At 35.5% G+C, this 12,672-nt stretch overlaps 1 protein-coding gene and 1 long non-coding RNA gene across 6 annotated transcripts in view; one reads left to right on the top strand and one right to left on the bottom strand.

The window, feature by feature from the left end:
* Rundc3b (RUN domain containing 3B) overlaps positions 1-12,672 on the top strand; it is a 111,744-nt gene that overhangs the window by 26,363 nt on the left and 72,709 nt on the right. For all 4 annotated transcript variants that reach the window (XM_090332863.1, XM_090332862.1, XM_090332861.1 and 1 more), the window contains exon 3: positions 6,461-6,594. In XM_090332863.1, the coding sequence (XP_090188989.1) occupies positions 6,461-6,594 (134 nt within the window). The remainder of the gene's footprint in view (positions 1-6,460; positions 6,595-12,672) is intronic.
* The window catches only part of LOC150063184 (uncharacterized), a 79,721-nt gene that overhangs the window by 63,444 nt on the left and 3,605 nt on the right, over positions 1-12,672 (bottom strand). Inside the window, exon 1 of one of the 2 annotated variants that reach the window (XR_016535502.1) lies at positions 6,471-6,547. The exons of the other annotated variant lie outside the window; for it this stretch is intronic. This is a non-coding gene — a long non-coding RNA (uncharacterized LOC150063184). Of the gene's footprint in view, positions 1-6,470; positions 6,548-12,672 lie in introns of those variants that run through there. 2 annotated transcript variants of the gene reach the window in all.

Below are 12,672 nucleotides of genomic sequence, written 5' to 3'. Positions count from 1 at the left end.
ATTATAGATAATGTTTCATAGTCATACTTACATTTCTCATTTTATTTCATTATTTAGAATTTAGAAATTAAAGTAAAATTGATATAACAAATTTACTGTTTTAACCATTTTCAAATATATGTTTTAGTGGGTTTTTGTATATTCAATTATACAAATTTGACTAATAGTGACTAGTATGCAAATATGGCTAATATCATAGAACATTTTTACCAGCCCTAAAAGTAAATCCTAATCACTAATTTTTTCAGTTTCCTTTTTCCAACCTCATTTATTCCCTTAAAACCACTAAACTTGATTGTATGTAGATTCCCTTCTTGAATACTTGTTTGTTAAACACATCATTTCAAATATGATGTAAAAATCAATGTTAATAAATTCTTTAATAAAAAAAGAAAAAAAAAGTAAACTTTCTGTCCCTGTGGATTTGTGTGGTCTAAGTATTCCATACATTGAGAGCTATAAAATATGTGACCTTTGGGTTGGGAGTTTGGCCTAGTGGTAGAGTGCTGCCTGGCATGCACAAGGGCTTGCGTTCCATGTACCACATATATAGGGGAAAAAAAAAGCTAGAAGTGGTGCTGTGGCTGAAGGGGTACAGCACTAGCCTTGAGAAAGTCCAAGGACAGTGCTCAGGCCCTGAGTGCAAGCCCCACGACTGGCAAAAAAAAATTGTGTGTGTGTGTGTGTGTGTGTGTGTGTGTGTGTGTGATCTTTGTGATTATTTAGTTTCTTTCACTCATCATGTTTTTTGGAAATCTTTTCTGTTGTTACATGTTATCATACTTTACTCCTTTTTTTTGGATGTCTGATATTCTATTACTTACATATACCATATCTTGTGTATCCTTCATCAGTTAATGGGCATTAAATTTCCCCATATTTGCTCTTTTTTCTTTTTTACTAGTCCTAGGGCTTGAACTCAGTGTCTGAGCACTGTCCTTTTGGCTTTCTCAAAGCTACAGCTCTACACTTGAGCCATGGTACCTCTGCTGGCATTTTTTATGTATGTGGTACTGAGGAATCGAACCCAGGTCTTTTTGCATGCTACGGAAGCACTCTACCACTAGGCAAAACTCCCAGACGCCTGTTTTCTTTTATGAACGAATTTACTATGAACATTTGTTCATAACTCTTTTTGGTTTTTGCCAGTCCTGGGACTTGATCAGGGCCTGAGCAGTGTCCCTGAGCTTTTTTCTTTTTTTGCTCAAAGCTAGTACTCTACCACTTAAGCCACAGCTCCATTTCCAGATTTTTGGTGTATAATTGGAGATAAGAGTCTTACAGACTTTCCTGCCTGCCTTTAAGCCACAATCCCCAGATTTCAGCCTTTTTAGGATTATAAGTGTGAGCCAGCAGTGCTTGGAGAGTTTTTGTTTTGCATGTGCTATTAATATTTAAGTATATTTCCATTTATGTTTTGTTGTTGTATTATTTCATGAATTAACTATAATTAATGTACTATTTTTTCATATTTTCCTTCTTACAAACGTATTGTTAGCCAATGAATTACAATTACTACAATTACTAAAATCTAAGGTATATAATTCTTGTGCTTGCCTGAAAAGAAGAAACCCTGTCCAAGCTAGCCAAAGCCAAAAGCTGGACCATATCTCACAATTAACTAAGGCATTAATGGGCTAGAATGGGGCTCAAGTACCGGACCACTAAGTGCAAGGATCTGAATTCAAAGCCAGTACTGAGAGAAAGAGAAGATAATACAAAGACTATTTCCATGCATGTATACAGTGTAACAAGTTTGGATTACTTCATTGTTCTAATTTTATTCATTTAAAGGAAATAAGTATTAAATTTGTTAATTTCTACAAATAGCCTTCCTCAAATTCCCTTATATATTTGTGGTATTATTAGGTATTTTTCTTTAAAATATATACACACACACAATCACTGTAAACTATTTGCCAGAAATTTAGGGGTTCCCTTACTAATGTACAATTTTCACTTCTTAGCATATACCATGATTAAGAGTTACTTGTGTTATATTTGTGTTATTTTGTAATGCCTATCATTTTGTATTTACTTATGTGCTGTATTTTTACTATAAAATTTTAAGTAGCTTTTGCTACTTTTCTTGAAATTTTTATAAGGAACTGAGGTAATTCCATTGTTTAGATACATTGGACATAATTTAAGTTGCTTTTTGATTACCTGTACTGATAAATTCAAATACTTCAATTTTACAGAATTTGTTCATTTCTGTTCATTTGGAGTTGTCACTGTTTAAATCAACTTAATCAATTGCTGTTCTTTATGTGATCTAACAAGTTTATCAAGGTTCTACATTTGCTTTATACCAGCCACTATAATTTTATTCTTCAAAGACTTACATAATTTGATATCCTATAATTTTTAAATTATAAATCAATGAACAGATATCTTTATTCTAAAATAATAGAATTTAAAGCAATCTTTAATGTTCATGAAAAGTTTTATCTTATTTTTAGAACTCAGTAAATCATGAAAAATGGAGAAATGCAAATCAAAACAACATTGAGATTCTATCTCACCCCAGTTAGAAAGATCTTTATCAAGAACACTAACAACATGCTCCTAGGGAAGTGACCAAAGGGAATGCTACTACATTGTTGGTAGGAATGTAAACTTGTTCAACCACTCTGGAAAACAATATGGAAATTCTTCAAAAGACTGTAAACATAGAGCTCCCCTATAACCCAAAAATTCTACTCCTGAACATTTTTTCCATTAGACCACAAACAAGGCCACATCAAAGCTGCTAGGACAATGAGGTTCATTGCAGCATTATTTAACATAGCCAAGATATGGAATCAACTCAGATGCCCCTCTCAGTAGAAGAATGGATCAAGAAAACGTGGTATAAATATTCACTATGGAATCCAGCTCCTCCATCACCATCAGAAAGAATGAAATTATTTTTTCACTCTCTGCCCCCCCCCCACCAGAAGCCCTGGGTTCGATTGATTGGTATCACATGCACAGAAAAAGTCAAAAATGGCGCTGTGGCTCAAGTGGTGGAGCACTAGCCTTGAGAAAGTGCCCAGGCCCTGAGTATGCACTAACTTACAAATGTAACTGTAACCCCTGTATACATCACTCTGAAAATAAAACAAAATTTAAAAAACTACAATGATATATCTCTTAAGTACAAATATGATATATATGAGATATGATATATCTCCAAAGTACAAATTAGTCTCTTGCTATTTGATTTGCTTCTGTGTTTGTTTTTTAAACAAAATGAAAACATTTTGATTTGATTATTCTTTCAGAGCTTATTATTAGTGTACAATTATCTGAGTCATTTTAATCTTCCCTTTAAATACTAGTTACACACTTTCAGTAGCATTTAATATGTAGTTAAATAGAAGTTGTCTGTAATGATTATATTTGAAATAAGCAATTGAACTCTTCTACTATATTTAAATAAATTCGACATACTTTCTGTGGTACTGGGGTTTGAACTCTGTGCTCTTTTATGCTGGTTATTTTTGAGAGAATGTCACTTTTAACCTGGGTTGTGATCTACCCATTTTCAGCTCCCTGTCATAGTTAAGAAGACTAGTGAGTGCAGCCACAGTCCACTTAATCAGTTGAGGAAAAGTCTTTCTAACTTTTCTGCCCATGCTAGCCTTGAACTGTAATCTTCCTGCTCTTAGCTAACTCCCAAGTAGCTAGGACTATATGTGTGAACCACTGGTGCCTGGCTAAATTTATCTATTTTTGTAGATGCATAAACTAATTGTTTAAGTAAAAGTTGAGACTGTGTAAACAAGTAACATAAGCACTTGTTTCAAAGCTCTAACAAAGAAATCTACCTTGTCTTAAAGGAGATCATCTGAATGTGATAAGCTAAGTTTCTTTAATTTAAAGCTTTGTTTTGGAAATGTGAAATGCATGAACCAGGAAGGAAGACAGATACACCTCATTTGCTGAGCTGCTAAGTGTTGTGAAAATAATACTAGATTGTTTAAGAATCTGAAAGTCATGAGCATTGCCAGTAGGTGAATTAATGTCTTAGTTTGTAATCTTAAAAATCTTAGCATTATTGATTGGGTTAAAGCCTTTCTCCCAGAACAGTCTATCCACAGCCATAAGTTCACAGGGTTTAAAGCCTACTCATCTGTCCAAGCCTAGATTTCTAGTTGGTTTTGTTTTTGTTTTTGTTTTTGTTGGTGGGTCAGGGAGGTTGAACTTGTCAGGAGCCCCTCAGCTCTTCAGCTCAAGGCTACCGCCCTACCTCTGGGCCTGGGTGCTGTCCCTGAGCCCTTCAACTCAAGGCTACCGCCCTCCCCTTGAGCGAAGCCCCATTTCCCGTTTTCTAGAGGTTAATTGGAGTTAAGAGTCTCAGGTCCTTTTGTGCCTGGGGCTGGCTTTGAACCTTGATCCTCAGATCTCAGCCTCCTGGGTAGCTAGGATTACAGGCCTGAGCCACTGCACCCAGCTGGTACTTCATTTCTTGATGGGAAGTCTGATACTTATATTTCTAATTTGCAACTATAGAATGATCTCAAATAATAGAAGGCAAGAAAATTAGATTAGACTAGATACATTTTGAGTAAGAAGGTTCAGAATTATGAATATAGGAAAAGGTTGAGTAGGAAGTAAATGTTTATAATTTCTCTGAATTCCAAGCAAGTAATGAAAGACAACTTGACATCTCATTCCTACTTTGTTTGGTGCAAGAGAACTTGTTTCCTTTCTCTTTTAGCAATAATTAAGATATACAGAGTAATTAATGTGAACAAGGCTGTATGCTGTTTGCTATATATACTGTTTTCATCCTAATCCTCTCAGAAGTTTTGTCAGGTAGATAATAACAACATTCTCAGCTAAGATCAGATGAGTAGAATGTTTTAAAGTCATTTCTCACCACAAGCTAGAAAGTCATGTGATCTACCTAGCTCAAAAACTCAGGTTTCTAATCTTCCAGGCATCTCTGCATCCATACTTTTGATGATTAACACACTGATTTGAAAAGTGTCCCAAAGAAAAGGATATGGAGGTAATTTTTAACCTCAAAGGACAGAGGGGGAAAGAAAAGTGATGAAGAGAGATTAATAGGAGGAAGAAAGATTATAAATATCCCTACAAAACCCTGGATGTTTGCTCAAACTGTAGAGTTTAGGCTTGCATAACAGATAGGAGCCCGTGAGTTCAACTTCCAGCTCTATCTCCAAGATGAGTAAGAAAAATAACTGCAATAGATGTAGCTAAGTGATAGAGTACTGTTCAGCATGCTTAAGGTCCTAGGTTTGATCCCTGGCTCTGCAAAAATGAGAAAAAAAAGAATGTATGGTTACCAATAATGGTATTAAAATAGAGATCTCTCATGGCTTACTGGAATAGAAATGGGAATAGAAATAGGAGGCTGTTTAAATGCTCTGAGTGAAGAAAGTCATAGGATGCCCCTTATGTACCACGTGAAAATACTAAATGGTTCCCATGGTCCTAATATTGGGAGTCCTACATACAAATATTGATACTGGTAGAACATGCAGTAAAACATTTGGTCATGAGCAAATTTGTAATTATTCAAGTGCAAGAGATGAGGATGGGGAATAAAGTTCTGAAGACTTTTTCATTGACTATTGCTTACATAAGAATAGGTGAATTACAGAGAGGATCTTTATAGATGAGAGAGGTTGGATAGAAAATTATCAGTCGGGGCCGGGAGTTTGGCCTAGTGGTAGAGTGCTTGCCTAGCATGCACGAAGAGCCGGGTTCGATTCCTCGGTACCACATACATAGAAAAAAGCCAGAAATGGTGCTGAGGCTCAAGTGGTAGAGCTCTAGCCTTGAGAAAGTCCAAGGACAGTGTTCAGGCTCTGAACTGGCAAAAAAAAAAAAAAAGAAAAGAAAATTATCAGTCATCATGGTATATATGAGATGTTAACTGATTTTATTTGGTTATAGAATAGATTGTACATCTTTTTTTTTTGCCAGTCCTAGGACTTGTACTCAGGGCCTGAGCACTGTCCTTGGGCTTTCTCAAGGCTAGCGCTCTGCCACTTGAGCCACAGCACCACTTCTGGATTTTTCTATATATGTGGTACCGAAGAATTGAACCCAGATCTTTGTGCATGCTAGGCAAGCACTCTATCACTAGAAAAATGCTCAGAATTCAACTGGTCACACTTGAGTGAATGTGTAACTATTACACAGGAAGGTTTTTTTCTTCCATATCTCTAAGACTTAGGTATGTTTAGTGTCCAGTCTCTTTTTATTTATTTTAGCTTGATTTTACTGTAGAAAATAATGTGATTCAGAGCCATTAAGTCAGTGTTTCAAAGTAATATGACTAGTATAATGTAGTAGTATAAAGCCTTAAGGCTTTTGGATATGTACCTAAGTACTTTTTCCATGATAGAACATTGAATTGCTCTTTATTTTTTCTTGATATTATTGTTTAAATTTTGAATCTTCTAGTTAGTTTTTAACTGTTATTACAATTTATCTCCTGAAGGTCAAGTTACCTGGTTTGGTTATGAAAGTCCTCGTAGCTTCTGGGACTATATCAGAGTGGCTTGTCGAAAAGTTTCACAGAATTGTATCTGCAGCATTGAAAATATGGAAAATGTCAGCTCCTCTAGAGCTAAGGTAAGACGCCTATGATACATTGCATGTATGCACTAATTATAAGCATTTTTGAGCTAATAAATATTTTGGGGAGGAGAAAATGTTTTCTTTCTTTACTGTTGCAGCAGGGAGGTATGAACCTACTCAGTTAAAATGAACAATTTTCCTATTTTAATTTCTTAAGTGATTTCAGGAAATAGCTGTCCAAAGAATGCCCTGAAGACATTTTCTTTAAAGTGTCATAATCTCAACTGTATATATATTCATATGCATGTATGTATGTATATATATAATGCTGATATGTTATTTGCCTTTTCATTTCACTATGTTAACAATTGCACTGCTAAAGCAACAATGAATACTACTCTCAGTGCCATCATGCTAAGTTGGTTGGCATCAGAGCAGTAGCTATTGAGTTCTTTCTGCCACACAGTATAAATACACTAACTTCATTTTACAATGTCCATGATATGCAATGATTTTAATAGATTTCAGCTTTTGCTTATGTCTTTTTAATATTATAAATTAAAAATAAATATGGCCAGACAATGCTTATAATCTAAGATTGTAGGGAGGTGGAGGCAGGAGGAGAGTGAGTTCAACCTAGTTTGTCAGCAAGGCAGAAAGAAAGAGAAGAAAAGAAAAGAAGGGGAAATGGGTAATATGCATAAAACCTTTCTGTAAGAAACTGAAATACTATGGTTGTATGCGTGTATGCAGTCGTTTGAATCTTAATCAGAATTAGGCATTTTTCTTGTTATACCTTTTTGTTTTACTTTTGTTTTTGTTAATCATGGTGGTTGAACCCAGTACCTGGGCACTGTCTCTGAGCTCTTTTTGCTGAAAGCAAGCACTCTATCACTTTGAGCCACAGTGCTACTTCCAGTTTTCTGGTAGTTTTCACAGACTTTTCTTCCTGGGCTAGCTTTGAACGACAATCCTCAGTTCTCAGTAAACAATTAACAGTATTTATTGCCAATACTAAAATGAAAACTTTCGTTAAAAAAGGATTCCATTTTTATCACTGTTACTGTAACCTTATAACAATGTAAAATATACCTCCAATCCATCCCCTGTGTTAGTCAATGACAAAATACTCCAAAAATTGATGACAGTTAAACATAATATATATATATATATTCAAAGAGTTAAAATACTTTCATCAAAATCAATCACTAAAAAATATTTCCTGAGTTCCAGCTGTATGTTAGATCTATTGATGGGGGAAGAAAATAAAATTTTCTTCCTTGAATAGCCTAATTTCAAGTGGTGGAAACAAAGATGTCAAATTTAATACAGGGAAGAAAAGATTTATAATGAAAATAAATAACATATGGAAGTCTAGTCTGAATCCCCAATGGAACCAGAACATGAGAGCCAGGGGTGGGTTGGGGAGAATGATAGTAAAGGGAGGGAGTGGATCATTTCAGTACAACAATATCAAGCATGGAGCTCGTTGATTTTTAACATTAAAGTTGGTGATGTAGCTGTCCTTCCTTGTATTTGATACTTGACTTAAAATTAAAACTTCTAAGCAAAAACTAAACTTTAGAAAAGCTGTGCTCACAATTTTAATGCTTAGTAAAAGCTTTTCTCTTTGGGAGGGGTGTGGGGAACAGAGGCAAAATTTATTTGAAAGTGAGAGTAGGGCAACAGGGAAACTCAGGAAAACCTCTTAGCTATTGGTGGCCTGGTGTAAATCCCCATTCAGGACTCCCACTAAAGGTTTTTCTGATAACTATCATGTTGATAATTGGCAAAGATATTTTAATTGTTTAATGAAATTGTTACCATTGACAGACTTGTTTTATATCTACCAAATGCTCAATTCATAAAATTATAAAATCATACATAGGTAAGTGAATAATTCCAAGTATAAGATTTCCTAGAGGATTTAATGTAATACTGGACCAAAAGTTGATTGATTTTGTTACATATTCCATGTTCCATATAGTATTTATTGAGTCTCACTTTAGACTCAAGGGAGAATATCACAATTATCGGTAAAGCTATTAAAAAGTCTTTTTTTTCCCAATTGTATATATGCATGAGAAAAGATTTTCCACATACACAAAAACAAGACAGTAGCTGCTGAATGCAGGAGATACATAGATCTCTGCATCTGTATGTGAATGTGTGTATTCTGGTATTGGGACTTGAGTTCACAGCTTTGTGTTCTCACTTGACTTTTTTTGCCCATAGCAGTTATACTACCACTTGAGCAATGCCTCCATTCTCACATTTTGCTGTTAAATTGGAGATGGAATCTTGAAGACTTTTCTGAGTTGGCTGAAAGCCAAAATCCTTCAGGTTTCAACCTCCTGAGTAGCTAGGAGCATAAGCCACAAGCATCAAGCCTAATTTACTTTTATTAAAACAGAAATTATAAAGTAGAAAAAGTATAGTCATTTTTATTACTAATATTTTTTTCAAGAAAAAAATATTTTTCTCAAAGCTATGATGTCATGTTAGTATGTAATGGATTATTCTTTTTAATAATCTAATATTCTAATTTTTTAGTTTGGTTAGTAAATTCAGTAAATATTGGTGGTCTAACCTATCTTAAAGCTTTTTGAGGGTATATAAATTTTAAGATTGTAAAATATCTGAACTACTGATTTTTAGCTACATGAGTTTTAGCTTGAAAAATTTTTTACACTTTTCTAGATTGTAGTAAGTAGAAAAAAAGATTGAAAATAGATACCTCCGTATGTATGTATATTTGTATATAAATATAGATATGTATGTATATATATATAGATAACATAATTTAGTTAATTACTGTAGAATTATAAAATGATTTCATTTTGGTTGAGTTTGTATCAGTTTTGCTTTCATATTTTCCTTTTGATTTAAAGAAATGGTATCTTGGTTTCTCTAGGTTATGATTAAAAGATTAATTGTAATCAGAAGGAATCAAATGTTTACAGATGTTTATAGGAAAAATTATAGAACCTTAACTTTCTCACTTTTTTTGTTTACCAGTCCCAGTGCTTGAGCTCACGTTCTGAATACTGTTCTTGGGCTTTCTCAAGGCTAGGGCTCTAACCACTTGAGCCACAGCACCAGCTTTTTCTATGTAGGTAGTACCGAGGAATAGAACCTGTGTCTTCATGCTTGCTAGGCAGGCACTCTACCACGAGGGCAAACTCCTGGCCCCAACTTCTCACTTTCTATAGTAGGATATATAAGCCTAAGAAACCCATTCTAAATCTTTTCGATGCGAGGAAAATGTATGGGATGGGAGTTTTGCCTAGTAGTAGAGTGCTTGCCTAGCATGCACAGAAACCTGGGTTCAATTCCACGGTACCACATACATGGAATAAAGCCAGAAGTGGTGCTGAGGTTCAAGTGGTAGGGCCCTACCCTTGAGAAAGTCCAAGGACAATGCTTAGGCCCTGAGCTCAAGCCCAGGACTGGCAAAAAAAAAAAAAATACAAAACAAAACAAAACAAAACTAGCACATACCCAAAATACAGTGAGTAACTGAAAATTCAGCTAACATTAGAATGTGACATTTTGACCTGGGTGGACCAAAGAAACTGAAACCCTTACTTCTCAGCTGTCTTAATGAGACTGCTGGGACCAGTCTCAGCACAACAGGATGATACCCAGCAGTGCTAATGTTTATTCTCTAAAGAACTGGTGCTGAGTATCAAAATGCCACAGAAAAGAATCGTGTTCCAGTCATGCGTTTTTCATCTTTATTTTTCCCAGGCTTTAAGCATATTCTGGTTAGTAGAAAAGAGACTATAATGTACCTGGTTATATTGAGAAAAATCTGTGGGTAAGAATTAGGTCTGTTTTTATTCATTGCAGGAAGAATAGCAAAGTACTTAATGATACTTGCCAACTGTCAGGATCAAAGAATTATATAAATATATCAGTTAGTGGTTTATTGAGGCTTGACATGGCAGTCTTAAAAGACCACTAGTGTATGTAGCACTCTCATCCTGCCCTGAAATATGTGGGAAAAAAATTCCACACTGAAGCACCAAAATTACCTGATAAGCCATGTACAACTCAGTGTACTTGTTACCAAACAGCATCATTTTTAATATTACATAAAGGGACAGATTTTCTTTGATTATACTTTTAGTCTTATGCAGATAGTAGTTTAAACTTTAAACAACAAAAGAAATAGATGTACAATGGGACACTGACTAATTTGATATAGCAACATTTTTGTTGTTGTTTGAACTAAGGTTGGAATTTAGGGCCTTGTGTTTGCTAGGTAGTCACTCTGTTACTGAGCAGCAGCATTCTTCAGATTGGATCTTGAATTTTTGTCCAGGCCAGCTGCAGACCTCAATCTTCCTACATTACTTACAAATCTACAATTATCCTAGAAGCATTCCTTAACTCTGTGTGTGTGTGCGCGCCTGTGGGGGGGTGGTGTCTAAAGATTGAACTCTGCGCTTTGTGCTTATAGTCTCTGAACAAATGCTGTTTCACTGAATTATACCCCAACCCCTATCCTGTAGATTAAGTTGAACTGGGAACTGAAGGCATGGCCTAAGAGATAGAGTGCTGGCCTTTTGAAAAAGCCAAGTGAAAGCATTAATGCCCTGAGTTCCCAGTGTCAGCCCCCAGAAAGATTAAGATCAATTAATTGAATTCAGATTAACTGTGTCCTGATAGCATTGTGCCGTCTAGGTTATATTTTGGAATCTAATCATCATAAGGGCTCTGGAACCAAATTTCTCCAAAAGTAAAATGGATGAAGTACAGACCTTCCTTTTCTTTTCTTAGGGTCTGACTATTTTTGCTATTTTTAAAACTATCATCAACTAATAAAGTCAAATTTTTTTTACTATTGTGTCAGCTTTTCTAGCTCTTACCCTACAAATCTTGATTAATACGTTTATCTCATAATAAAAGTTGTTTATTTGAAGGAAAAGAAGCCATTAAAATTTAGAACAATTTATTGTCACTATATGAAATTCCTCACACAAAGACAGGAAATTATTGCAGCCTAGTTTTGCAAGGATTGAAATTAATAAATAAGGAAGTAGGACTTTTTCCCCCCACATTGTTTATCTATAGACTGCAGTGTCTGTGCCTGAGTTTCTCTAAATAGCATCTTGCCCTGTGTCTGCATTGGTAACTGCCCCCTGACTTTTTTTGAAGACTACTGTCATTAGTGTCTGTATCTTTAGAGAAATTTCAAGGAAAAATTCTGTGAGGAGGCTTGACCACTTAGTGACTAGCCTTTCCCATCCTCTGTTCTAATTAGCTACAGCTTACTATAGGCTCCCATAGACTTACTCTGAAAGAACTATGGGCTGAGCATAGACAAGCTGAAAGAAGGTGGTGAGCTTGGTAGCCAAAATGCATGCTAACCACTCCTACCTCATTTTCTTCCCAGCAGTACTCCTGCTTTTGTTCTTTTTTATCACCACCTACACTGCCTCATTTTTGACCATTCTTTTCCAAGAGTTTTGTGAGTTGACTATATGTACACATATGATTATGCCTCCTCTGACCTATATTAGTTGAGCATCATACATACTGACTAAAGTCATTTTCGTTTTTCATCATAATTGCAGTATTTTGGATTTCTAAATATTCGGTCTTCATGGATTTTTCTGAAGATTTGACAAGGGGCCAAGTTAAGTGAAAGTAACTAATTTTTCAAAATTCTTTCTTCTGGTATGATCTCTTACATTGTTAAATAGAAATACTTTGGGTATTATTTTTTAAAAATTGATTAGCTTCAGTTATCAAAAAGTGTTAGCACTGTGGCTGGGTGTTTAACCTAGTGGTGGAGTGCTTGCCTATGCACAAAGACCCCAAGTTCAATTCCTTTGTACCGCATACATAGGAAAAGCTGGAAGTGGCACTGTGATTCAAGTGGTAGAGCTCTAGTCTTGAGAAAGCCCAAGGACAGTGCTCAGGCTCTGAGCTCAAGCCCAGGGTTGGCAGAAAGAAAGAAAGAGAGAAAGAGAGAGAGAGAGAGAGAGAGAGAGAGAGAGAGAGAGAGAGAGAGAGAGAGAGAGAGAGAGAGGGGAAGAAAGAGGGAGGGAGGGAGGGGAAGGAAGAAGGAAGGGAAAGGAAAGGAAGGGAGGGAAGGAAGAAAGAAAAAAAAGAAAGAAAACA

The sequence above is a fragment of the Megascapheus bottae genome, chromosome 5 (genome assembly GCF_031878675.1).
Source record: "Megascapheus bottae isolate mThoBot1 chromosome 5, mThoBot2.hap1, whole genome shotgun sequence".
In the NCBI taxonomy this organism is placed as follows: Eukaryota; Metazoa; Chordata; class Mammalia; order Rodentia; family Geomyidae; genus Megascapheus; species Megascapheus bottae.
The sequence above is the reverse complement of the archived record's forward strand: the minus strand, read 5'-3'. Positions and strand labels throughout refer to the sequence as shown.